Genomic DNA, 27,864 nt, shown 5'->3' with positions numbered 1-27,864 from the left:
GGAGAATTCGAGTTCTGTGAAAACACAAAGCAAAGAATTTGTGCAAACATATTATGTAAGTGTGTAGAACTGCACGTCGGGAACAATGGACGATGCAATGCCTCTGCAACGAAATTTTAATCTATCGTGGTGTTGCAAACAATGCATATGATCGGCGCTTTCGGTTTTAGCTTCAGGTTTAGGAATATTATTCTCACATGTAACGAGGGACAGTAAATAACTTTGTTCTGCATGCTATCAAAGCACATTACATGTATCATATATGGATACTATTGGTTCAAATTCGAGGGCAGAGGTCACTGGGTAAATGGATCCACTCAGAGCGTGGTAGGTACATGGATTCGCACAGCGGGTGGCGGGCGTATTTAATGAGCTGCCAAATGAGGTGATTGAGGTATAACCTATCACAACATTTAAAATACCATTTGGGCAAACACAAATAGGAAGATTTCGGATTGATACGCGCCAAAAGCGGCAGGTGGGACTTGTGTAGATGGGGTACATTCATTGGCATTGGCAGGCTGGGCTGAAGGATCTTTTCCGGCGTTGTGTGACTCGTGACAATAGACAGAGCAAAGTGGAAAATACAGAGTGCAGAATATATTAATAAGCATTGTAGCGCATTGTTGTTCATCAGTACCTGAGACAAAGTTCAAAGTCCATAATGGGGTTGAAGGAATTGATTAATACCATACCGACGGAGGGACCGACCATAAGCCCGATAACGGAGGAATTTAATTTATTCCCAAGCTCGTGATGCGCGCTTGCAAGCATATCCACCTGTTGCCAGATCGGAGCTGACCGGGATTGGACAGGTGTTTGATTATGTTGGGTGTTTGCGTAATGTTATGCAGCGTGAAGTGTAGACGGAGACTGTGATTGCCTCTGGCCTGTGCGATGGACTGGGCTATATATACAACACTCCGCAATTTCTCGCGGTGTTGGCAGAGTTGTTTCCAAAACAAGCTGCGATGCAATGTGACAACATGTTTTTTACCGCAAATCTCCAGACGTTTGCAAATTTATTTTTGTTTTCATTTTTGTGCCTTCTTCGGTGTCGCATCAACGTGACTGCTCCACGTCAGATCGTTGGTTACATTATCGTCAAGCAACCTGAGCTCGCTATCATTGTCATTTTGAACCAGTGGTGCAGATTGGGGCACGTACTGCACTCTGCTTCCTCAGGTCAATAACTACCTCCTTCGTCCCGCTGAAATTGAAAGCGTGGTTATGGTGCTGACACCATGTCAGTAAGTTCTCCATATCGTTCGTGTACGTCGTCGCCTCATTGTCCGTTATTCGGCCCAGCACATCAGCAAACTCGTCGATATAATTAGAGCCGGACTTGGCTGTACGGTTACGAAGGTAAAGAGGGTATAATCGCGGACTGACAACTCATCCTTGCAGGGCTCCGATGTGAATGTTATTGTGTAGGAGGTCTCACCTATCCTCACTGATTGAGGACTGTAGGTTATAAAGTTGAGCATGAATTCTTAGAGGGGGACGATTCCGAGGTCTGGGTGTTTCGACATAACAGCCACTCCTCCCCCCAGCACACACAGGTACATACGGGCGCATGCACAATGCGAGCTTGAGTCCGTTCCTGGTTTCAGTATCATAGCTAGCGAAATGACCTGGGACTAATATTCATTTCCATACGTGGCCACATGTTATATTCACATTCCTATTGCCAACAAATATATTCATCCCGGGGACATTATAACTTGGAGTGGGGAAATACATGGATGTGCTTATAAAGGTGTATACAGTCATGAAGAGAATAGATAGGGTGATCGCACACGGTCTTTTATCCAGGATGTGGAACGAAAAACCAGTGATCAGAGGTTTATAGGTGAGACAGGCAAAAACCACAAGAAACCTGAAGAGAAGACTTTACACTGAAAGGGTGCTGGGTATCTGGAATTACTTGTCATGTGTGTTAGTTCAGACATGTTGAGTCGATGGTGGCATTTCTACAGCAACAGCTTGAGGAAGTAGAGCGACCAACTCGACTGTAGCAATAGGTAGTCAGATTTGGTTATTCCTATTGTGCAATGAAAGTTAGACAGAAACTAATTTTGCCCCACTGTTCGGCTACACCGATGCGGTTGTTGACACTCTAATGCAGAGTGCGCTGCAACAGCGGGGTTTCCGTGAATGTGTTTCGCGAAAGGATACCACATCATGTATTTGTTTGGCCAATATCAGACCTTTGACAATATAATTCATTTTTGACATTAGATACGTTTTCATTTCCCCTCAGAAGTCCCCTAAGTGTCCTGAGTATATCCATATATTTTTAATTCTCTCGGGGAAAGAAAGTGATGGGTCGATGGATTCATACAGAATGTCGGCAACATTTAATGAACTGCCAGAGGAAGTATTTGAGGCAAAAAATATCATTAAATTTAAAAGACATTTGGACAGATACATGGAAAGGTATAAATGGAGTCAATAGAAGAGAGGTTTGTTTGTTTGAGGTGCTCGCTGCGTCCACATTCGCTGCAAATTCTTGCGCTCTTGGATGGAGCTGTTCCCAAACCAGTGACACATCCTGATGAAAATGTTTTTTATGGTTTATATGTGCAAATTGGTGAGTGTTGCCGGGGACAAGCCAATCTTCCTAAGTCTTCCAAGGCATTAGAGACGTTGGTGTGGTTTCTTGGCCGTTGCCTCAATATGAGTGGCCCAGGAGAGTTTGTTGGGGATATTTTCTCTTCGCAATTTGAAGATTCTAAACCTTCTCTCCATCAATGCAAATTTGGGTATGTCGGCTTCCCAATGTCGATCATTATGTCCTTTGCCTTGCTGGCATTGAGGTTCTCCATCTCCTTCCTGTACTCCGATTCATCAATATATGGAACCCGGCCCACAATGGTAGTGCCGTCTGCGAATTTGAAAATTGAATTAGATTTAACATGGCTGCACAGTCGTGGGTGTACAAGGAGTAAAGAAGGGGCGGAGAACGCATCTTTGTGGAGCTCCCGTGTTGACGATTATATTAGAGGACAATATGTCCCCTATCCTCACCGAATGGTGTCTGTTGGTCAGGAAGTCGAGGGTCCAGTTTCAGAGATGAGCACTGACACTAAATCCCGCGAATTTGGTGATTAACTTGCATGGTATAATGGTATTAAAGGTAGATCTGTAACTTATGAATAGGATTTATTCACAAAATGCTGGAGTAACTCAGCAGGTCAGGCAGCATCTCGGGAGAGAAGGAATGGGTGACGTTCCGAGCCAGACTTATGAATAGGAGTCTGTCGCAGGTGTCGCTCTTATCCAGGTGTTCCAGTGGTGAGTGTAGGGCTAGTGCGATGGCATCGTCTGTGGGCCTGTGATGGCGGTGGGCGAAATGCGGTGGGGCAAGGCCGCTGGGTAGACTGCATTTAATGCGTTTCATCACCTGCCTCTCAAAATATTTCATGATGGTTAAAGTCAAGGCCACTGGATGGTAATCGTTTAAGTCTGAGGTCTTGCGTTTCTTCGACATTGGAATGATGATGGTCTTATTGAGCATGTGGGTACCTGAGAACAGAGTCGGGCGAGATTAGAGATGTCGACAAATACTCTGAGTCTGGAGAGATTAGAAATGTCGACAAATGGTCTGCGCAGCTACTAAGGACACGGCCAGGAACTCCGTCCGGGCCTGTTGCATGCCGTAGATTTACTCACAGGAAGGCTATAGTCACCCTGGGGAGAGTGACATTCGAGTGCGAAGAGGCAGGTGTCACCGCCCTGTTGGTCTTCTGCTCGAAGCGGGCTTATGAACCATTCCGTTCATCGTGTAGGATCGCACTATTACCGATGATGGCTAAACTTGCTTTACATCCAGTTATCTTAATCAGACTTTGCCACATTCTCCGTGCGTGCCAGAGATTGTACTGCGGCTCAAGTTTGTACCGGTATTGTCCTCTGGCATCCTTGATGGCTTTGCGGAGACCACAGCGTGGCTTCTTGTACCGCTTGGGGTCGTTTGACTTGTGTGCTTCGGACCTGGCCTTCACCTGTGAATGTACATCCATGGTTTCTGGTTGGGGAATACTCGGATTTACTTCGTCGGCACATAGTCTTCCACTCACTTGTTGATGAATTCCGTCACGGCAGAGGCGCACTCATTCAGGTTAGCTGCAGAATCCGTGACTACTGACTTAAAGCAGTCGCGTAAAATGTCATCCGCCTCCGTTGACCAGCTTTTTACAACTCTCTGCATCGGATCCTCCTGCTTCAATTGTTGTTTGTTGGCAGGGAGCAGAAGCACAGCTCGGTGGTCAGATTTCCAGAAATGTGGCCGAGGGACGGGGCGACAGGGAACGATCCCGACAGGATGGATGAGGCGAGCCTGGACGTGGGAACACATAGAATGTACTGAAGGGACACAGTGTAACAGTTCAATGCTGAGTAATGTTCCTAGCTCCAGTTTGCTCATTGTATTGTTTATTTAGCTGGGTGGATGAGCGTATGTTCCTGTGTGTTTCTTCTCACACACCATGGGAATTCTTTCATGGAGACCATCAGGAGCCCACATAGAGCTAGGAACACCGGCAGAGAGAGACGGGAAACCACAGAGAGATAGAGACATGAATACTCGCAGAGAGAAGTAGGAACATTCAAGGAAACAGGCAGGGCCCTCCACCAATTCTACGTAGGTTTGCCTTCTCCTGATTTCATCATTTGCAGGCGCACTCCCCTATTTCCACATTTACAGTTTCCCTCCGCTAATTTCATATTTGTTGTTTATCCACCCGCCACGCTTCAATAACGGTGCACCCGCAAATCCCCATTTGCTGGTGCCCTCCCCTAATTGAACATTTACCGGTTCTCTCCCATAATTACCATGTATAAGGTCCTTCCCAAAAATGACAATTTAATGTGATGCCCCACAATTGACCAAGCCCATAATTTGTGTAGTTGAATATATAATCCCAGTACCGTCGATAGAATGCACCGAAAATTAAAAAGAACAAGTGGGAAGATGTGTGGGCGGTTGGGAGGATGGCGTGTGTTCCACTCAGGATGGATTATGCAACGAGATGGAATAACCAGGTGAAGACAACTACAAACCAAACAGAGGGGGAAATGGTTTAAACTTGTCTCGTTGTCCGGAGTGGCTTCCAAATCAAATCACCGGTCCCGGCGTTTGGAGATAATAGCCATTCCATCCCCTATCGTGTAAAGGTACACACTGCTGAAGGCATATTTTAAAACGTGAGTTTGGTCCGATTTTCAATATTGCACGGGAACTGACGAAGGACTCATATTAATCGATAGCTGGTCACATTAGTCGTCATTAGCATATTGTCTGCAAACATATTTGCTCCATCCCTGAACGGATGAGTTATAATCACTAATTTTCGGGGGTACAGGGCACTGAAGGTTCAGATATATTTGCGAGCGTATATTCCTTCTCATCTCAATTCATTCCATGGTAAACATCGACTCTGAAACTTGTATCGTAACGTCATCACCCATCTATCGGTTGTGTAACGCTTCCAACATCTATCCTGTCAAAACCTCGCAGAATCCTACATTTCCAGTGTCAATATATTCACTTGTCGTTCTTCCAACCTGCACAGCGTAGATGATCTGATCAATTGCTGCTCCTTTGTCAGTTCCTTCATCCGTGGGATAAATCTCAACTTCGGTGTGAACACCGTATTGTAGGTAACGACCGCTTTCCTTGAAATATATAGTGTCAGGGCACAATATTCTGCTGTCATGTGTTATTAAATGAGAATTAGTAAATGGATAGCATAGATATAGACAGTTGGTTGGCCTGTTTCTCTGCTGTGCGACTCTACGACTCCCGGACCAGTATACACGTTTCTCCATTCGTGATATCACCGTCAGTACTTAGAGCAAAGTTTCGCTACTCTTTCCTTGTATGGACCGAGGTCTTGGTAGAGATGAGGACTTTACTCATTGGAGCGCAGGAAGCTGCATATTGCTTATGAAGGTGTACACGGGAAATAGATCGGGAGAATGCAGTCTTTTGCACAGAATGGGAAATCAAAAAACAGTGGCCATGGGTACATGGTGAGAGGAACAAGATTTACAAGGTACCTGACAGGAAGACTTTACACTCAGACGGCGATGCATGTATGGAACGAGCTATCAGATGCGGTCTTTGAGATATGTTGAGTCGAAGCTGTCATTTCTGATCACTACGTTTGTAAATCTGGTTGCATATCGACAGTCGCAAGAGGTAAATAGAACCATTCTGTAGAACCAAAACGGATAAATGTCTAAAATTTCCTGATTTTAAATTGTCTGATAACATTCTTAGTGTCTGTGATTAGGTAAAATAGCTTGGACATTTTATTACAGGACAAATGGCAGATGATGAGGATATTTATTGGCATCGCCGCATGATGTATGCACAAGAAAACATTATCTTACGCAAGTTTAGTGCGTGTACAGATTGAGTGAAGATGTCTCTGTTCAGAGCATATTGTACAACACTCTATACTACACACTTGTGGTCAAACTACAGAAAAGCAAGTTGACAGAGACCTCAGGTACTTTATAATGATGCTATGAGAATATTACTCAAGAGACCTAGGTGGTGTATTGCAAGTGAAATGTTTGTGGCTGCAGGAGTCAATACTTTACCTACTGTCTGATGAAATCTCATGTATCATTTCATTTGCCGATTAATGACTCTGAAAATGAAATCATCTTCGCCTTATCAAACATAAGGTTTAGCGCTACACGCCACCAATCCCAACTGTTGTCTCGTTGTAGCACACTGATAGTTTGTTTTCTTCTTGGTTTTAAACCATGTGTTGTGCTTGTATGTAATTTATTGTGCTTTTGTCTGCAATTTATTGTGCTTTTGCAAGTAAGATATTGTGCTTTTGTATGTAATGAATTCTATGTAATGTCTTGGCTTTTATCTAGACCTTGAGTCTGTAATAAAAGTATTGAAATTGAGTTAATAGGTGACCATCTTCGGTTGTTTGTGTTGAGCAATAAATGTTCGGCAGAACGTGATCCTGCAGCAACGCTCAAGTGCTCTGATGCGCCAATCTGCACTCTAATGCAGAGTGCGGTGCAACACCAGTGTTTGTATTGTCCGAAACGACACCACATCGTGCATTTGCTTCAGCAATGCCGGAGATTAGATCAGATCATCCATTTATAACATTTGACGTCCTTCCCCTTTCCACTGATGTCTTCTGAGTCATTTCATTATTTCCTGTTTTCCTCTTGCCCGGCAATTACTGCGGCTGCAATGCAGGAGCAGCATTTTTACTGTGTTACTCATCCTACCCCAGTCTTCACTTCCTCTTCGAATTTGTTCAAAAGTTTGTTTGTGCTTAACAGCCATTCATCACATCTCTTGGATATCAACGCCGTCTGTGTCTATTTTAGTCGCCATAATAGTGCGATCATTCCGGCTCTGATCATATTTGGTACTGATCTCAGATCATTGGGTTTGTTTAGGTTAGGCGAGGAGTATTACTGTCACGCGTAACGAGGCAGAGTGAAAAGCTGCGTTGGCTCCTCTCCAATCAAATCAGACATACCGTACATAGATACAATCAGTTCAAACAAATTCATTCGACAGAGCAACGGAGATAATATAATAGTAAATAGTCAATAGTCGATTTATTTGTCACATACACATAAATGTGTAGTGAAATGAAACATTACCCGCAGTTGAACAATAAGACCAGTAAGAATAATCAATAAAAATGCAATAACACATACAATCACATACTAACACCAAACAAAAAGAAACATCCATCACAGTGAGTCTCCTCCAGTCCCCTCTTCACTGTGATGGAAGGCCACAATGTCTTTTCTCTTCCCCTGCCGTCTTGTCCCGCGGTCAGGCTGTTGTAGTTGCCACGTCGGGGCAGTCGGGGCTCCCAACATTGAAGCCCCCGCTGGGCGGTGAAAATCCCACGGCCTATTCCAGGCCGCGCCGGACGGTGAAAGGTCCGCGGCGGGCCGACCCAAGCCCCGCGATTCGGGACGGGCGAACATGCTGCCGCTGCCGCTGCCGGAGCTCCCAATGTCGGCCCCCATCCAGGGGCCTGCGGGCTTCCGACATCCACGCGGCCCGCGCCGGAGCCTCCGGAGACGAGTCGCAGCCGCTCCCGCAGCATCCGCAGGCAGCCAGCGCCGCAGGTGGTGAGTCCGGACCGCGGGCTCTGCGAACCAGAGCCCCAGGTAGTCCCAGGTGCATGGCCGGTGTTAGGTGGAGCCCGCCGGTCCCAGGTGCATGGCCGGTGGTGGCCGCAACGGGAACGGAGACACGACACAGAAACAAAGGTCACGTCTCCGTTCGGGAGAGAGAATTATACAGTCCCCGTTCCCTCCCACCCCCCCCCCCCCCAACATAATACAAACACCACACCATATTAAAACTACAATTCATACAAAAACAACAAAAAACACAAAAGACAGACGGACTGCAGGCAAGCCGCAGCTGCGACGGCAGCGCTAAGAGAGAGTTAGATAGAGCTCTGGGGGCTAGTGGAATCAAGGGATATGGAGAGAAGTTGGGCACAGGTTATTGATTGTGGATGATCAGCCATGATCACAATGAATGGCGGTGCTGGCTCGAAGGTCCAAATGGCCTCCTCCTGAACCTATTTTCTATGTTTCTATTTTTCTAACCCTGCCATCCAGGACAAAGGCTTCCACACCACCATGTTACCCACTGCCAAATCCCCACTGGCTGGAACGGGAAATAAACCATTTCATGGGCCAACTGCAAATGTCCCAACTCTACTGGAAACTGTAGTCCCCACTGCTCCCATGGCACATTCCAGCGCCATCCCTGGAGTGCCCACTCCAGAATAGGATTATATCCCAGGCCTGGACTCTGCAGGGTCTCCATGATGTCAGGTATCTGTCTGCAATAACCACCACCAGTCCCACTTCACAGAATAATCCGTCTCATCTCGACAGGACGCTGCCCAAACCCGCCCAAAGGTTCACAGGACGGCGTTCCCGGGAGGGAGCTGGAGACGTCAGGTCGAGGAGTGGCCCAGTAGGAGGGTGAACTGGGTTCATGCCTGCAGCGCCTTCAGGGTAGATGGAGGTGCCCTGCGGGACACAAAGATGGTTAAGGACAGGGAGGTCTGTTCACAGGAACTGAACCAGCACATCAAGCTCGTGGGCAGACCGGATTTAGACTTTGAAAATGGCAATGCCTGCATGTGTAATATGTGCTAAAACAATTTCACTCTGCAGTTGCACATTGAACTACTGAACTGTTGACCAATCTCATCACAGAAGGCTCAGAAAGGCCTTTACTCTGACAATTGAGGAAGTGTTATCAGTAAAAATAACTGAACCCGGGAATAACAAGCTGATGGTTTCATTGTGAAACAGTGCCCTGAACATGCAGCCATTTTGTGAACCAAACTGGGCCATCTGCTTCCACAGCACCAGACCGCTCAGCGCCCTCAACACATCAACTGTTAGCTCCAACTTCACTCAACTCTGTGTGATTGTTGTGCAGCACCTGCACCAACACGTCCCATAACAACGCGCAGCTGGTGCTGGACATGACTTTCCTGCTTCAAACTCTCACCGGGACACATTTAGTCACAACAATCAATGCAAAGTCCTCACAACAACAAATCAAACTCAATGGGGAGATTTACCCGCAGTCTCTCCCCAAGATTAGACCCGTCCACTGGGGGCCGGCGGCAAATACTCACCGATGGGAAGCGGCTGTCCCCGCCCGCCAGGCGCTCCCCTCCTCTCCCCTCCCCCCGTACAGTGTGTGGGGGCGGGTGGGGGTCAGATGTGTGGGTGTCGGGGTCATGTGTGTGGGGGCTGAATGCCATGTGTGGAGAGAGTCATGTGTGTGGGGGTCAGGTGTGTGGGTGTCAGGGGTCACGTGTGTGGGGGGCCGGGGGTCATGTGTGTAGGGGGTCACGTGTGTCTGGGGGTGGGGGTCAGGTGTGTAGGGGGTCACGTTTGTGTGGGGTGATGGGGTGGTCAGGTGTGGGGGGGGTCTCTTGTGTGGGGGGCTGGTGATCAGATGTGTGATCCCCAGTGGGTCATGTGTGTAGGGGGTCACGTGTGAGGGGGTGCTGGAGGTCAGGGGGTGTGGGTGCTGGGGGTCAGGTATGTGGGGGGCTGGGAGTCAGGGGGGCAGGTGTGCAGGGGGTCCAGTGTGTGGGGGGTGGGGGACAGATTTGGGGAGGTGTGGGGATCGTGTGTTTAGGGGGTCATGTGTTGGGGGGTTGGGTTCAGGTGTTTGGGAGGCAGGGGGTCATGTGTGTAGGGTGTCATGTGTGTGGGGGGGCTGAAAGTCAGGTGTGTGGGGGGGCTGGGGTTCATGTGGGTAGGGGCCACGTGTGTGGGGGGGCTGGGGGTCAGGTGTTTGGGGGGCTGGAGGTCAGGTGTGTGTGGGGGGCTGGGTATCAGAGGGTCATGTGTGTAGAGGGTCAGGTGTATCTAGAAGGTGGGGTCAGGTGTGTACGGGGTCACATTTGTCGGGGGATGGGATTCATGTCTGTGGGGGGGCAGGGGAACATATAACATAACATAACAGAACTTTATTGTCATTCGGTATAAATACCGAACGAAATTTCAGCAGTCACAAGACACAGCAAAAAAGAAAAGAACACAGGACACACGACCCCAACACCAACATCCATCACAGTGACTCCAAACACCCCCTCACTGTGATGGAGGCAACAAAACTTACACTCTCTTCCCCCCTGCGCCCACGGACAGGCAGCTCGACCCCTACCGAGGCAACCGACACGCACACCCCTGCAAGGGGATGGAAGGCCCCGCGGCCGAGCCGCACCGGGCACTGATGTGTGGGGGGGTCAGGGGATCATGTTTGTAGGAGTTCACGTGTGGGGGTGGGGGGATGGGGGTCAGGTGTGTAGTGGGTCACGTTTGTGGGGGGTGGGGTCAGTTGTATGAGGGGTCAGGCGATCATTTGTGTAGGTGGTCAGGTGTTTGGGTAGGCTGGGGGTCAAGGGACATATGTGTAAGGGGTCACCTTTGTGGAGGTCAGGGGTCAGGTGTGTTTGGGTGCTGGTGGTCAGGTGTGTCTGGGGGTCAGGTGTGTGGGGGCTTAGAGGGGCATGTGTATCGGGGGTCACGTGTGTGGAGACTGGTGGGGGTCAGGTGTATGGGGGGTCTGGGGGTCACGTGTGGGGGGGAGGTCTGGGGCCAGGTGTGTGGGGACTCAGGTGTCTATTTGTGTACGGGGTCACAAGTGTGGGGGCGGTTGGGGGTCAGGTGTGTCGGCGGTCAGTGGGTTATGTGTGTAAGGTGTCACGCTTGTGGGGGGTTGGGGGTCAGGTGTGTGGGGCGTCAGGGGCTCATGTGTATAGGTGGTCACGTGCATGCGGGGCTGGTAGTCAGAGGATCACCTGTGTGGGGGGATGGGTGTCAAGTGTGTGTGGGGGCTGGGGGTCAGATATGTTGGGGGTCTGGGGGTCAGGTGTACGGGGGCTGATGTGTGGGGGGCTGCGGGTCGGGTGGGTGGGGGCTGGAGGTTAGGTGTATGAGGGCTGATGATCAGGTGTGTGGGCTGTCCGGGGGTCAGGTGTGTGTGGGGGCTGGGGGTCAGATTTGTTGGGGGGCAGAGTGTCAGGTGTGCGGGGGCTGATGTGTGGGGGGCTGCGGGTCGGGTGGGTGGGGGCTGGGGGTCAGGTGTGTGGGCCTCCGGGTGTCAGGTGTGTGTGGGGGGGCTGGGGGTCAGGTGTGTGGGGGCAGCTGGTGGTCCAGATGTGTTGGGGGTTAGTGGTTATGTGTGTAGGGTGACCCGTGTGTCTGGGGCGTGGGGTCAGGCGTATGTGGGGTCAGGTTTGTGCGGGTGGGTGTGGGGTCAGGTGTGTGGGGGGTTAGGGGATTATGTGTGTAGGGTGTCCCCTGTGTCTGGGGGTGGGGGTCAGGTGTGTGGGGGTCAGGGGGTCACGTGTGGGGCTGGGTGTCAGGTGTTTGGGGGGCAGGTGCGTGGGAGGCTGGGAGTCAGGGGGTCATGTGTGGGGGGCTGGGGGTCAGGTGTGTGTGGTGGCTGGGAGTCATGTGTGTAGGGGGTCACGTGTGAGGGACCCCCTGACCCCCACCTGCCCCACACGTGACCTCCTATGCACATGACCCCGAGCCCCCCACACAAACGTGGCCCCCTACACACCTGACCCCCGACCCCCTACACACATGACCCCCACCCCCAGACACCCATGACCCCTACATACATCACTCTGACCCCCGACACACCTTACCCCCACCCGCCCCCACACACGTGACCACCTGCACACCTGACCCCCAGCCCCCACACACCTGACAGAGAGAGAGGGAGAGAGGGGGAGAGAGAGAGAGAGATGGAGGGGGGGGGGGGGGTTTGGGGGCGGGGCCGCGATGCGGGGCGGGGCTGAGTGATGCTGAGCCGGGTTTCAGGGCGCTGGAGATTCAGGGCGGTGCCGCTGTCAATCAGCAATCGGTCAATCGCTGTCACCGCCCGGATCGTCTCTGCGCGTGCGCGTCACGCAGGCGCGGCCCCCTCGCGCGGAGACGGTTTAACGGCCGCTCGCCCGCTCGCCCGCGCGCCGCCACCGGTCACCTGACCCTCCAACCGTCAACTCAGACCGGGCCCGCCTCTCTACTCCCATTGGTTGTCGGCGGTGTCCGCCAACTGCCTTAGCCAATGGTGGAGGCCGAGGGGGAGTGTCCCCGCGGGCCCCGCCCCCGGACAGTCCCACGCGCAGGCGCAGTGCGGCTCCGTGGATCCAGGGCGGGCGGGGAGAGGGGCCCCGCTGTCCGGGCGGGCGGGGACAGCCGCTTCCCATCGGTGAGTATTTGCCGCCGGCCCCCAGTGGACGGGTCTAATCTTGGGGAGAGACTGCGGGTAAATCTCCCCATTGAGTTTGATTTGTTGTTGTGAGGACTTTGCATTGATTGTTGTGACTCAATGAGAGTTTGAAGCAGGAAAGTCATGTCCAGCACCAGCTGCGCGTTGTTATGGGACGTGTTGGTGCAGGTGCTGCACAACAATCACACAGAGTTGAGTGAAGTTGGAGCTAACAGTTGATGTGTTGAGGGCGCTGAGCGGTCTGGTGCTGTGGAAGCAGATGGCCCAGTTTGGTTCACAAAATGGCTGCATGTTCAGGGCACTGTTTCACAATGAAACCATCAGCTTGTTATTCCCGGGTTCAGTTATTTTTACTGATAACACTTCCTCAGTTGCCGGAGTAAAGGCCTTTCTGAGCCTTTGTGTGAGGAGAGTTGCACATTGTTATCAGCTGAGACTGAGTGATCCGAGGACAAGGTGCAGCAGAATGAGAGTAAGAGCAAAGGATACTGTGAGGATTTCAGATTTGCAACATGGAATGCATTTTGTACATGTCAGTTCTCATTTCATTATTCAAGTGAGTTGGGACTATTGGGTTTGTGAGTGGAAGTATGAAAATGACACAAATCTGTTGACCACTGTAAGGTAACGTGTGACTTTGGCAACCAGTTTTATGGGAATGGAAGCTAAAAAAATCGCTATTCCAGAAGATCTGAAGGAAAAAGAGAAAATGCCAACATGCTGGAAACACTCAGCAGTTTATAGACAATAGGTGCAGGAGGAGGCCATTCGGCCCTTCGAGCCAGCACCGCCATTCAATGTGATCATGGCTGATCACTCTCAATCAGTACCCCGTTCCTGCCTTCTCCCCATACCCCCTCACTCCGCTATCCTTAAGAGCTCTATCCAGCTCTCTCTTGAAAGCATCCAACGAACTGGCCTCCACTGCCTTCTGAGGCAGAGAATTCCACACCTTCACCACCCTCTGACTGAAAAAGGTCTTCCTCATCTCCGTTCTAAATGGCCTACCCCTTATTCTCAAACTGTGGCCCCTTGTTCTGGACTCCCCCAACATTGGGAACATGTTTCCTGCCTCTAATGTGTCCAATCCCCTAATTATCTTATATGTTTCAATAAGATCCCCCCTCATCCTTCTAAATTCCAGTGTATACAAGCCTAATTGCTCCAGCCTTTCAACATACGACAGTCCCGCCATTCCTGGAATTAACCTAGTGAACATACGCTGCACTCCCTCAATAGCAAGAATATCCTTCCTCAAATTTGGAGACCAAAACTGCACACAGTACTCCAGGTGCGGTCTCACTAGGGCCCGGTACAACTGTAGAAGGACCTCTTTGCTCCTATACTCAACTCCTCTTGTTATGAAGGCCAACATTCCATTGGCTTTCTTCACTGCCTCGACAAGGTGCAGCAGAATGAGAGTAAGAGCAAAGGATACTGTGAGGATTTCAGATTTGCAACATGGAATGCATTTTGTACCTGTCAGTTCTCATTTCATTATTCAAATGAGTTGGGACTATTGGGTTTGTGAGTGGAAGTATGAAAATTACACAAATCTGTTGACCACTGTAAGGTAACGTGTGACTTTTGCAACCAGTTTTATGGGTATGGAAGTTTAAAAAAATCGCTATTCCAGAAGATCTGAAGGAAAAAGAGAAAATGCCAACATGCTGGAAACACTCAGCAGTTTGAGCAGCATTTGATTACAGTCCCAGTTCTGATAATGGATCATCCACCAATTGCACTTCCACTGTTTTCTGCATTCACTATTTTAATCAATAATGTAAATACACATTGTCTTTATTACATTGTAGGAAAAATGGCAGTCATTTGTACTTGGCCAGATCACGCACAACGTTAAGATAACCAAATATGTTTTAACTTAGATTGCTGGAGATTTTTTAAAGGGAGGGAGAGATCACCTGTCCACAGCTGGGATAGTTCAGAACCAGATGTAGTGCCGTTTAATGCAGAGTTGTATCTTTCAGCTATGATAATAGAGAATGTCTGCAAGATAGCAAAGGATAATCTCTGTTTGTTGAGGATGAATCAATTGGAGAGCTGAGTGCTGAGAGGAACAGATGTTTGGTCAACAGTTCAGTAGTTCAATGTGCAACTGCAGAGTGAAATTGTTTTAGCACTTATTACACATGCAGGCATTGCCATTTTCAAAGTCGAAATCCGGTCTGCCCATGAGCTTGTTGTGCTGGTGCAGTTCCTGTGAACAGACCTCCCTGTCCTTAGCCATCTTTGTGTTCCGCAGGGCGCCTCCACCTACCCTGAAGGCACTGTAGGCATGAACCCAGTTCACCCTCATCGTGCCTGACGTCTCCAGCTCCCTCCCAGTAACGCTGTCCTGTGAACCTTTGGGCGGGTTTCGTCGTGTAGAGATAAGACGGATGATTCTCTTGTGAAGTGGGACTGGTGGTGGTTATTGCAGACAGATACCTGACATCATGGAGACAGAGCAGATTCTAGGCATGTGATATAATCCTTCTATTCTGGAATGGACACTCCAGGGATGGCGCTGGAATGTGCCATGGGAGCAGTGGGGACTACAGTTTCCAGTAGAGTTGGGACGTTTGTAGTTGGCCCATGAAATGTTTTATTTCCCGTTCCAGCCAGTGGGGATTTGGCAATAGATAACATGGTGGTGTAGAAGCCTTTGTACTGGATGGCAAGCCAACACCGCCATTCATTGTGATCATGGCTGATCATCCACAATCAGTAACCTGATTCAGCTCTATCTTACTCTCTCTTAAATCCATCCAGTGATTTGGCCTCCACTGCCCTCTGGCAGAGAATTCCACAAATTCACAAATCTCTGGATGAAAAAGTTCCTTCTCACCTTGTGGTAAGAATAGGGCCAGCAGAGTGGACAGTAATTCCCCATTAGTGGGTATTTTTCCTCTTTCTCTGTGAGTTGAAGCCTCCAAACAGGTGAGGTGTGTATGTTGGGGATTGACCGTGTTTGGTCTGGAATAGTGATACGGTGATCAGGGGTTTGAAAGCTTCAGGGATCTGGCACAAATGATGAATTGCTGCCTTGGATAGATCAGGGATCTTTGGATGTCAGGGCAGACATGAATAGCTAGGTGGACTAATCCTGCTTTTATGTTTTGTTAATTTGCAGGGGTATACCTTGTTTGGATGGGGTGTTTTCCACACCTCCGCTGTACTGTAATGCTGTTTGTTGGTTCACAAGGCAATGTATTTCTTCACATTTAATTGTCACCTGATGGTTCTGTTAATATTGTTTATTTCAGAGCTACAGAGTTTGCGAACGCCTGACGACATCATGGCTGAAAGTGGTGACTGTGGAGGTGATTCAGTGGCCTCTACATCAACAAAACAAAAAGGTTTGTGAGCCTTCTGTGAAATGTATATGTTGCCCTGACAGTGCGTGGACACCTGTTGCAAGAAATGAGGTTCACATGGAAGTGGGACTAGGGATGGGGGTGAACACAGAGAGTTGACATCTCCAGGGATATCACTGTTACAGGTGGGCGGATGCAGGAATTGTCTGATATATCAGCACTCTTTTTAGAAACAAATTATTTGATTAGCCGCAAACGTTATAATATCAGAGTCCAGAATCAGATTCTGAGCAGAAATGAGCCTTTGACCCATCTGCCACCTGACAATTTCTCTGCATTAATCCCATTACTGAGCACTAGTAGTCTATCACCTGCGATTCATTTGCATTTGGAATGGACACCCAGATGCTCCTACAATGTTGTGACAGAGTATCAGCCACCACCTCACCACCTCAGGCTGTGTCCTAGCTGCAGTCATCACTACTGAAAGATTCTTCCTGAAAGATCATCCTGTAAACCTCATGGTCCACGCATTAAATTGATGCCCCCTAGTGTTAACCGCCTCTACTATGAAGAAAACTATTTTTCCATCAACGTTGCTTCTCCTAGTATTCTGAAAATCTATCAGATCACTGCTTGTCTGCCCCAGCTTCAAGGAAGACCACTTAAATCACTCCAGTCTCAGTTGATATTTGAAATATTCATTTCCAAGCAATATCCTGATGGATCTCCTCTGTAGTTTCTCCAGTGCAAAGGCGTCCTTCCCACAGTATGGAGATCAGAATTGCACACACTCCTCCAAATTAAGGCTTAATCAACTCCATGTAAATTTGTAACAAGGCCTCCCTGCAGTTGTATTCGATGCTGCAGCTGATGACAAGAATGCTAAATGTTGTCTTCGTGTGCACTGCTGACTTTAGGGATCTATGGATTTGTACGGGTGTTTCTCAGCGGTCTATAGGCCCTGTCATTCATGATGAATACCCTGGTTTTATTTATCCCTCCAACATGCGTCAACTTGCCCGTATCATGATTAAATATGAAATGTAATGTCTCCGCCTACACAAATACTGGTTCAAATCCAGTTGCGGGGGTAGAAATGTAAATTTTGGCAGAAAGGCTAAAATCGCTAATACTTGGAACAAAATTATCAGATTATCTCGAAAGTAACAATCATCGAAATTTTATGTTGGATATCTGGACATAACATAGCACCTGATTCGAGGGCTTCTACGCTCTTATCAAATTTGTGACCGAACCTCACAGAAGCTAGGGTAAACACAAAATGCTGGAGTAAAGCAGCGGGTCAGGCAGCATCTCTGGATAGAAGGAATGGGTGACCTTTCGGGTCGAGACCCTTCTTCAGATGCCAGGGATGTATTCCTGTTCTCCGAATTTACTTTTTTTAACTATTTATGCATACCGCATCAAGGACATTGGACTTTGTGTAAGGGACTGATGTGCTACAATGCTGCAAACTACATTCTGCACTCTATCTTAACCTTTGCTCCGTCTTTTCTTGAGTTTCAACCTATTATATCTGTGTGTGGTATATCTGATCCTTTTGGATTACATGCAAAACCAAGGTTTTCACAGTACTTCAGTACGTGACGTTCATGCACGTCCAGTTAAAATGAATGCACGACTGAGGAGTTGGTGCAAGGGTCGGATAGTCAGATATTTGAACAATTTGGATCTTTTCGGGGAGAGAGGTGACCTGTAGACGAGGAACCTGAACTGGAAGGAGACTAACATCCATCCGTGTGGCCAGTTTTGAAAGTTCTGCAAAGGAGGGTTTAAACTGATTGGCTGGGAGACGCAATCCAAAGTAGTATTTAGACAGTTCAAACTGAGCTGTCAAGTGGACGAGCACTTTGTGCCCAATCGCAACAATTCAATTAGCTTTGAAACCCTGTGTAAAAGAACAGTTCTGGCCTTCAATATAAAATTCTACATTGGGTGGTGACAGTATGAGATAGGAACAGTGATTGGAGTAAGTTGTATGTGGGCAAAGGGGCATCTGAAAGGGGAAGTCTTTAAATTGTGATAGTGAGATTTCAAGATATGCATGTTGCCAGTGAAGGACAAGTAAGGAACCCTTGATGATGAGAGAAATTGAGGCTCTGGTTAGGGAAAAGGAGACATGGGTTAGGTATAGGCTGCTCGGATCAATGCTTTCCTGGTAGAAGTGTGAGAGATAACTGAAAGGCGAAAATCAGGAATACTTGGATACTTTAGCATACTTAAGAACAAAATCAGTAGGGCAAAAATGTGTGCACAAGGTGGCACTTATAATTAAGGAGAAGGCAAATATATTTTCCAAGTATATTAAAGGAAAAGGGGTAACTGGAGAGTGAAAGGATATCCTCAGTGATCACCTGTGTGTAGAGCTGCAGGAGATGGGAAAGGTCTTCAATTATAATTCCTCCTCTGTCTTTACCAAGGAGAAAGGCTTGAAGTCTTGAGTGCAGTTGTATTACAGTCGAGGTGGTGCTGGATGTCGTTAACCGTATGAAGATACGTAAATCTTTGGGGGCTGTGATTAGATGTCTCTAAGGCTGCTGTTGAAAGTTAGAGAATACATTGCAAGAGCCTTGGCTGAGATATGTGAATCATTGTTAACCATGGGTAAAATGCTGACCATTTGAGGGTAGATAATGCTGTGCTTCTGCTTTAGTCAAGTCAAGTCAATTTTATTTGTATAGCACATTTAAAAACAACCCACGTTGACCAAAGTGCTGTACATCTGATTAGGTACTAAGGAAAAAAAATGAAACATACAGTAGCACGCAAATAGTTCACAGCGCCTCCTCAATGAGCCTCAAACGCTAGGGAATAGAAATAGGTTTTGAGCCTGTACTTAAAGGAGTCGATGGAGGGGGCAGTTCTGATGGGGAGAGGGATGCTGTTCCACAGTCTAGGAGCTGCAACCGCAAAAGCGCGGTCACCCCTGAGCTTAAGCCTAGACCGCGGGATAGTGAGTAGCCCCAAGTCGGCCGACCTGAGGGACCTGGAGTTAGAGAGGTGGGTTAGAAGATTTTTGATGTAGGGGGGGGGGGGGATGTCCATTTAGGGCTTTATACGTGAATAGGAGGAGCTTGAAGTTGATTCTGTACCGTACAGGGAGCCAGTGGAGAGAGGCCAGAATCGGGGTGATGTGGTCCCTTTTACGGGTACCCGTCAGGAGTCTCGCTGCGGCGTTTTGGACCAGTTGCAGGCGGGACAGGGAAGATTGGCTGATCCCAGTGTATAGGGAGTTGCAGTAGTCTAGGCGGGAGGAAATGAAAGCGTGAATGATTTTTTCTGTGTCGCCGAATTGGAGGAAAGGTTTGATTTTAGCTATGGTACGAAGTTGGAAGGAGCTGGCTTTTACCACAGCGTTGACTTGCTTATCAAATTTTAATGCAGAGTCAAATATCATGCCGAGGTTTTTGACATGCGGTTTGACGAGGGAGGATAGGCTTCCAAGACTGCCTGTTATCGATTTGATGGAGTCGAGGGGGGCCGAATAGGATGACCTCAGACTTGCTCTCGTTTACTTGAAGGAAGTTCTGTGCCATCCAACATTTTATGTCCTCAACGCAGTGTGAGAGGCTGTTTAAATTTGACCGGTTGTTGGGTTTCAGGGGGAGGTAAAGCTGAGTGTCATCGGCATAGCAGTGGAAAGAAATGCCGTGCCTTTGAATGATTTGGCCAAGGGGGAGCATGTATAGAGAGAAGAGAATGGGGCCTAGGATGGAGCCTTGTGGAACTCCGCAGGAGAGGCTAGCTGGAGCAGAGGAATAACTGCCCATGTTGATGGCGAAACTCCTATCTTTGAGGTACGAAGCGAACCAGCTCAGGGCAGTGCCATCAATGCCAACCGCGTACCGGAGACGGTCAATAAGGATGGTGTGGTCCACTGTATCAAACGCTGCGCTGAGGTCGAGAAGGAGCAGGATTGCACAGTCGCCGGTGTCGATGGCGAGAAGCAGGTCGTTGTGTACCTTCAACAAGGCAGACTCTGTACTGTGGTGGGCTCTGAAACCTGACTGGAAACTTTCCAGGATGGTGTTTTGGTGTAGGTAGGGCACTAATTGGTTTAGAATTGCCTTTTCAAGGACTTTTGACAGGAATGGCAGTTTGGAAATGGGTCTGTAGTTGCTAGGCAAGGTGGGGTCTAGGTTAGGTTTTATCAGTAGGGGCTGGACCACCGCGTGCTTGAAACAGGTTGGAACAGTGCCAGTGGCCAGAGAACTGTTGATAATAGAGAGGATGCTGGGACCGGCTATTGCAATGACATCCTTTTACGTTTAGTGACGTTTAGTGACGTTTAGAGCAAGGTAAAGGTAGCAAAGTCCGATCTAGGACAGTCCGAGCGTAACCAAAGAGGAAGATAGTAGTTCCCAGATCACGCGATCTCTGACATGCACTGGAACTGTTTACACTGTATTATTTCAATTCCTCCAGGCGTTAATTGTACAAGGCTTTGGCAATGCATCAGGTTGTGGAAGAGATCTGTGAAATCCTGTGCACACCCAGGTGAGAATGTGTGCATAGTGAAGCCTCACATACTCCTGGCAACATCCTGACACCATGTGTAATCCCACACACTGCTGGCAACATCCTGACACCATGTGTAACCCCACACACTCCTGGCAACATCCTGACACCATGTGTAACCATAAACACTCCTAGATGGGTCCTGACATGCTGTGTAACCCCACACACTCCTAGATGGGTCCTGACACTATAATAATAATAATAATAATGTATTTTATTTATATAGCGCTTTTCATACACTCAAAGACGCTTTACAGAGATTTAGAGAACATAGGGAAATGAATAAATAGATAAATAAGTAAATAAATAAATGAACAGAGAAAGGAGACAGAAGGTGAGGTGACCTTCAGTGGTTGAAGGCAGTACTGAACAGGTGAGACTTCAGCGATGTTTTGAATTTCGTGAGTGAGGAGGAGTCTCTAACGGTTTGGGGTAGTGAGTTCCATAGGGTGGGAGCAGCGATGGAGAAAGCCCTGTCCCCCCAGGATCTGAGTTTGGTCCGGATGTGGGGGGGATAGGAGATTGGCAGCAGCAGAGCGGAGGGTGCAGGTGGGAGTGTGCCTGTGGAGGAGGTCGGTCAGGTAGGATGGGGCCAGGTTATGGAGGGCTTTGTAGGTTATGAGGAGGATTTTGTACTGGATTCTCTGGGGGATGGGGAGCCAGTGGAGTTTATAAAGGACGGGGGTGATATGGTCACGGATCGGGGAGTGGGTGAGTAGACGGGCAGCGGAGTTTTGAATGTATTGAAGTTTATTGTTGATTTTTGAGGGTGAGCCGTAGAGGAGGCTGTTGCAGTAGTCCAGACGGGAGGTGATGAAGGCGTGGATGAGGGTTTCTGCAGCTGTGGAGGAGGGGGATGGACGGAGACGGGCAATGTTTTTGAGGTGGAAGAAGGCTGTCTTTGTGATGTGTTTGATGTGTTTGTCGAAGGAGAGGGTTTGATCAAGGATGATTCCAAGATTCCGGATGTGAGGTGAGGTGGATACTGGGAGACCATCAATGTTGAGGATGAAGTTTTGGGTGGATTTGGTGAGCGTTTTTGGACCAATGATGATGATTTCAGATTTGTTGCAATTGAGTTTGAGGAAGTTTGATTGAAGCCAAGATTTTATTTCAGTGATGCAGTTTGTCAGTGTAGAGTGTGTGGTGGGGGAGATTGACTTGGTGGAGATGAGGAGCTGGATATCATCGGCGAAGCAGTGGAAGTTGAGACCATGATGGCGGATTAATTGACCGTGGGTGGGTGGGGGGTCACATGTGTGGATGGCTGGGGTTCAGATGTGTGGGGACTGGTGTTCAGGTGTGTGCGGGGCTGGATTTCAGCTGGGTGGGGGGCTGGGTTTCAGGTGTGTGGGGCAGAGGGGGGCAGCTGAGTGAGGGCTTTGGGCGTCAGTTGCTCTGGTGTGTGCGGGGCTGGTGATCTGGTGTGTGTGGTGGGCAGGGGGGCAGGTTTGTTGTGGTGTGGGTGTCAGGGGGTCAGATGTGTGGGGGTCAGTGGGTCAGGTGGGTGGGGGCTGGGCATTCAAGTGTGTGGGGGGAATGGGGGTCAGTTATGTGCGGTGGCTGTGCCAGGTGTGTGGTGAGTGTGGGGGGGGCAGGTGTGTAATGGGGATTTGGGTCAAATTTGGGGGGGGGTCAGTGGGTCAGATGTCTTGGGCGGCTGTGGGTCAGGTATGTGAGGACCTGGGGGTGAGAAGTGTGGGGGTTTGGGGGTCAGTTGTGTGGGGCTGGGGGTCAGGTTTGTGAGGGGCTGGGAGTCATGTGTGTAGGTGTCTGGTGGTTTGATATGTGGGGGGCTGGGGGTCAGTTTTGTGAGAGGCTGAGAGTCAGGTGTGTGGACGCCTGGGGGTCAGGTGTGTGAAGGGCTGAGGTCAGATATGTGGGGGGCTGGGGGTCAGTTTTGTGAGAGGCTGAGAGTCAGGAGTGTGGACGTCTGGGGGTCAGGAGTGTGGACGTCTGGGGGTCAGGTGTGTGAAGGGCTGAGGTCAGGTGTGTGGGAGGCTGAGGGGGTCAGGTGTGTGTGGGCTGAAGTGGTCAGGTGTGTAGGGAGGCTGGGGATCGTGTGTGTGGGTGGCTGGAGGTCCGCTATGAGCGTGGGGGGGGCTGAGGGGGTCACATGTGTGGAGGGCTGGTGTTCAGGTGTGTGGGGGCCTGAGTGGGTCAGGTGTGTGTGGGGGGGCTGGGGCTCAGGTGTGTGGGGCGCTGGAGGTCAGCTGTGTGAGTGGGTTGGGCGTCAATTGCTCTGGTGTGTGCGGGGCTTGGGTTAGGGTGTGTGTGGGGGTCAGTGGGTCAGGTGAGTGGGGTCTGGGGGTCAAGTGTGTGGGGGAAATGGGGGTGAGGTGTGTGTGGGAGTTGGTGTCAGGTGTGTCTGCTTGGCCTGGCTATCAGGTGCGTGGGGGGGCAGTAGTCAGGTGTGCGGGCGGAGGGGGGGTTGGTCGTCAGTTACGTGCGGGCGGTGTGGGTCAGTAGGTCAGGTGTGTGGGGAGTGATGGGGGCAGGTGTGTAATGGGGCTTTGGGTCATATGTTGGGGGGGGTCAGTGGGTCAGATATTTTGGGCGGCTGGGGGTCAGGCATGTGAGGGGCTAAGGATCAGGTGTGTGGGGATTTGGGGTCAGGTGTGTATGTGTTGGGTTCTAGGGGTCAGGTGTGAGGGGGGCTGGTGTCAGTTTTGTGAGGGTCTGGGAGTCAGGTGTGTGGAAGCCTGGGGGTCAGATGTGTGTTGGGAGCTGTGTGTCATGTGCGTCGGAGGCTGGGGGTCCGGTTTGTGGGGGGCTGGGGTTCAGGTGTGTGGGAGGAGCTCATGGTCAGGTGTGTGGGGAGTCAGGGGGTCGGCATTGTGCGGACCTGTGGTTCAGGTGTTTGGGAGGGCTGTGGCTCAGTGGTGTGGAAAGCTGAGGGGGTCAGGTGTGTTGAGAGCTAAGGTCAGGTGTGTTGGTGGCAATGGGTCAGGTGTGTGGGGGCTGAGGGGGTCAGGTATATAGGGGGGCCGGGATTCAGGTGTGTGTGTGGCTGAAGTGGTCAGATGTGTGGGGAGGCAGGGGATCGGGTGTGTGTGGGGCTGGGGGTCCGCTATATGGGTGGGGGGCTGAGGGGGTCACGGGTATGAAGGGCTGGAGTTCAGATGTGTGGGGGGGCTGGGGTTCAGGAATGTGCAAGGCTGGAGTTCAAGTGCGTGGGAGGGCTGGGGGACAGGTGTGTGCGGGGCTAGGTATCAGGTGTGTGCGGGGCTGTCGGTCAGGTGAGTCGGAGGGGTGGGGGTCAGGTGTGTGGGGGGCTGACGTCAGGTGTGTTGGGGGTACGGGTCAGGTGTGTGGGTGGCTGAGGGGGACAGGTCTGTGGGGGGGCTGGGAGTCAGGTGCGTTGGGTGGGTGAAGGTGTCAGGTGCGTGCGGACTGGAGATCAGTTGTTTGCGGGGCTGGGGTTCAAGTGTGTGGGGGGCTGGGGTCAGCAATGCGGTTGGGGCTGATGGGGTCAGCTGTGTGTGGCTCTGGTCAGGATTGTGCGGGGATGTGTTTAGTTGTGTGTGGGGGGCTGGTGGTCAGGTATGTGGGGCTCTGGAGGTGAGGTGTGTGTGTGTCTGAGAATCAGGGGGTCAGGTGTGTGGGGGGACTGGGGGTCATGTGTGTGGGGGCTGGGGTCATGTGTGTGTGGATTCAGGGGGTCAGACGTGTGGGGGCTGGGCGTCAGCTGTGCGCGGGGCTGGGGTTCAGGTGTGTGGGGGAGTGGATGTGAGGTGTGTGTGGGGGTTGGGGTCAGGTGTGTGTTTGGGGGCTAGCTTTCGGGTACGTGGGGGGGGAGTCAGTTGTGTGGGGTTGGGGGTCATGTGTGGAGGTGTCTGGGGGTCAGTCAAGTCAAGTCAATTTATTTGTATAGCACATTTAAAAACAACCCACGTTGACCAAAGTGCTGCACATCTGACTAGGAAAAAAAAAGAAACATACCGTGGCAGGCAGCCAAACACAACGGCGCGGCCATCTTGAACAAAATGTTAATTCAATCACCCACAGTCCAACAACAAAAGCATTAAATAAGCATCAAAATTACACCCCCAAAAACACAGTCCAACAATAAAAGCACTAAACAGGCACAATTAGTGAGTGTGTCGTCTATATTACAAGACAAGAACTGTAACACAAGCACCCACAGAGAGAGAGAGAGAGAGAGAGAGAGAGAGAGGTTGAGAGAGAGAGAGAGAGAGAGAGAGAGAGAAGAGAGAGAGAGAGAGAGAGAGAGAGAGAGAGAGTCTGGGAGAGAGAGAGAGAAGAGAGAGAGAGAGAGAGGTTGAGAGAGAAAGAGGTTGAGAGGTTGAGAGAGAAAGAGGTTGAGAGAGAGAGAGAGAGAAAGAGGTTGAGAGAGAGAGAAAGAGGTTGAGAGAGAGAGAGAGAGAGATAGAGGTTGAGAGAGAGAGAGAGATAGAGGTTGAGAGAGAGAGAGAAAGAGGTTGAGAGAGAGAGAGAAAGAGTTGAGAGAGAGAGAGAGAGAGAGATTGGCCAACTCTCTCTCTCTCTCTCTCTGACCCCTCTCTCTCTCTCTCTCTCAACCTCTTTCTCTCTCTCAACCTCTTTCTCTCTCTCTCTCTCAACCTTTCTCTCTCTCTCTCTCTCTCAACCTTTCTCTCTCTCTCTCTCTCTCAACCTCTCTCTTCTCTCTCTCTCTCTCTCTCTCTCTCTCTCTCTCTCTGACACACACACACACACACACAATTAGTGAGTGTGTCGTCTATTGTTTATTACAAGGACAAGAACTGTAACACAAGCACCCACAGAGAGAGAGAGAGGTTGAGAGAGAGAGAGAGAGAGGTTTGAGAGAGAGAGAGGTTGAGAGAGAGAGAGAGAGAGAGGTTGAGAGAGAGAGAGAAAGAGGTTGAGAGAGAGAGAAAGAGGTTGAGAGAGAGAGAAAGAGGTTGAGAGAGAGAGAGAAAGAGGTTGAGAGAGAGAGAAAGAGGTTGAGAGAGAGAGAGAAAGAGGTTGAGAGAGAGAGAGAGAGAGAGAGAGAGAGAGAAAGAGGTTGAGAGAGAGAGAGAGAAAGAGGTTGAGAGAGAGAGAAAGAGGTTGAAAGAGAGAGGAGAGAGAGAAAGAGGTTGAGAGAGAGAGAGAAAGAGGTTGAGAGAGAGAGGGAGAGAAAGAGAGAGGGGGATAGAGAGAAAGAGAGAGGGGGGAGAGAGAGAGAGAGAGAGACAGAGGGGGGGGGGAGAGAGAGGGGGGAGAGAGGAGGGACACACAGACCCCCACACAGGTTGTCAGGTTGGCAGATAAAAGACGGCGATCGCAAGCTTGGACACAGCTGCTGGAGTGTCGGTCGGTGTCTACTAGACTGGGGTAAGTCAGTGAGCTGACACTCACACACACACACACACACACACAAACAAGTGTGTATTCTCAAAAATGTGGTTTATAATTTCCCGTTTTCTCTCTCTTCTTTCCCTCCTTTCTTAAAAAGTAGGACAAGCTCAGCTCCCCTCCAATCAACAGGAACCGATCCATAATCTGTGGAGTTGGCGTTGGCTGGCGTTGGTCAGTTGGATGACGATAATCAGAGACGGCACTGACTTTACCTGTTAGTTTATTAGAGATCTCGTTCGTAGACAGGCAGGTTTCTAAAAGCACAAACACAGAGTTGCGGTGGTCTCCGGAGACAGACGGGGGAAGAACGGAGCTCCGATTAAATGTCGAGGGCCGATAAACCAGAGCCGTGAGGTCGTTTACCACTAGTCTCTCCATGAGGGGGTTAAGGGGTATAAGGATCGGCGGAAGGAGTAGGGACATAGAGGCGAGATTAGACAGACAGACAGACAGACAGACAGCCCGTCTGGCTAATAAAGCATCGTGAGGTTAGGATCAACTCTGATGAGTCTATAAGCTGGTCTCTAATGAGCCTTCCGTCTGATTTTATACCTTTATAGTTATCATTAGAATGATAAAAGGGGGGGGGGATGTGGACATGAGGAACACAGAGCCAGGTCTGGATACATGACTCAACTCCACAAATGTATAGAACATTGGAAAATGATCAACAAAGGTGGGTGGGTGGGTGGGTGGGTGGATGTTAGGAATCCTACACAAATAAAGAGTTTATGACAGCAATCAACACTTGTTTATAACACACACACACAACACCTGTTTATTCTATTATCCCTGTTATGTATAAGTTTGTATGGATGTACAGGGTCAATCAATATCTGTTATTGGGTAAGTTTAAGACGACCAACCTGTGTGTTTAACCCTCTCCCCCTCTCTCTCCCTAACAAGTGTCTCTTAAACAGGAGAGAGGGAGAGAGAGAGAGAGAGAAAGAGAGAGATAATATTAATATTGTCAAACTCTCTCTCTCTCTCTCTCCCTCTCTCTCCCCCTCCCCCCCCCCCCCCTCTCTCTCTCTCTCTCTCTCTCTCTCTCTCTCTCTAACAAGTGTCTCTTAAACAGGAGAGAGAGAGAGAGAGAGATAATATTGTTAGAGAGAGGAGAGTTAATATGTTAGAGAGCGAGAGAGAGAGAGAGAGAGAGAGGGGGAGAGAGAGAGAGAGAGTGAAAAATATTATGTTAGAGAGAGAGAATGAGAGAGAGAGTGAGAGAGAGAGAGAGAGAGAGAGAGAGAGAGAGAGAGAGAGAGAGAGTGAGAGAGAGAGAGAGAGAGAAAATTATCTCATAAAGGTTGGTCTGTCTTACATTGTGACCTCAATCTCTCTCTCTCTCTCTGTCTCACTCTCTCTATCCACTCTCTCTCTCCCCTCTCAAATCTAAGGAGAGGAGAGAGAGAGAGAGAGAGAGAGAGAGAAGAGGGGATGAAACTGGAGGACAGACAAACGCATTTAAGATTCTTGCGCTAAACTTTGGAATATTGATCTACATTCAAACAGGTCTGAGCTCTCTCTCTCTCTCTCTCTCACACACATCCTTTGATTGCGTTTTTTCAGGTTCGGTCGATTCAAGCGTCGTTTCTGATTTCTTCAGACCGATAAGTGAGTCTGGATGAGAGGAAGAGCGAGGAGGGAGGGAGGGAGGGGAGAGCGAGGGAGGGAGGGAGGGAGGGAGAGAGAGGGAGGGAGGGGAGGCAGGGAGATTAATATTTATTATAATTGAGATCCCTCTCTCCCCTCCTCTCTCTCTCTCCCTCCCTCCCTCCCTCTCTCTCCCTCCCTCCCTCCCTCCAGACTATCCGGCATGTGGAAGTGCTTCTGGGAAGTGTGTCTGATGTGTGTGGGTGT

General features: G+C 49.6%; 1 protein-coding gene across 1 annotated transcript in view; it reads left to right on the top strand.

Moving 5' to 3' along the window:
* Positions 1-26,390, top strand: part of LOC144589748 (uncharacterized) — a 126,304-nt gene extending 99,914 nt beyond the window's left edge. Inside the window, exons 7-11 of the mRNA XM_078394847.1 lie at positions 3,539-3,787; positions 12,635-12,781; positions 16,069-16,161; positions 20,569-20,640; positions 26,105-26,390. Of these exons, the coding sequence (XP_078250973.1) occupies positions 3,539-3,787; positions 12,635-12,781; positions 16,069-16,161; positions 20,569-20,640; positions 26,105-26,223 (680 nt within the window). The 3' untranslated portion in view covers positions 26,224-26,390. The remainder of the gene's footprint in view (positions 1-3,538; positions 3,788-12,634; positions 12,782-16,068; positions 16,162-20,568; positions 20,641-26,104) is intronic.
* The last annotated feature ends 1,474 nt before the right edge of the window (positions 26,391-27,864 follow it).

This window comes from Rhinoraja longicauda, unplaced genomic scaffold (assembly GCF_053455715.1).
Source record: "Rhinoraja longicauda isolate Sanriku21f unplaced genomic scaffold, sRhiLon1.1 Scf000070, whole genome shotgun sequence".
In the NCBI taxonomy this organism is placed as follows: Eukaryota; Metazoa; Chordata; class Chondrichthyes; order Rajiformes; family Arhynchobatidae; genus Rhinoraja; species Rhinoraja longicauda.
The sequence above is the reverse complement of the archived record's forward strand: the minus strand, read 5'-3'. Positions and strand labels throughout refer to the sequence as shown.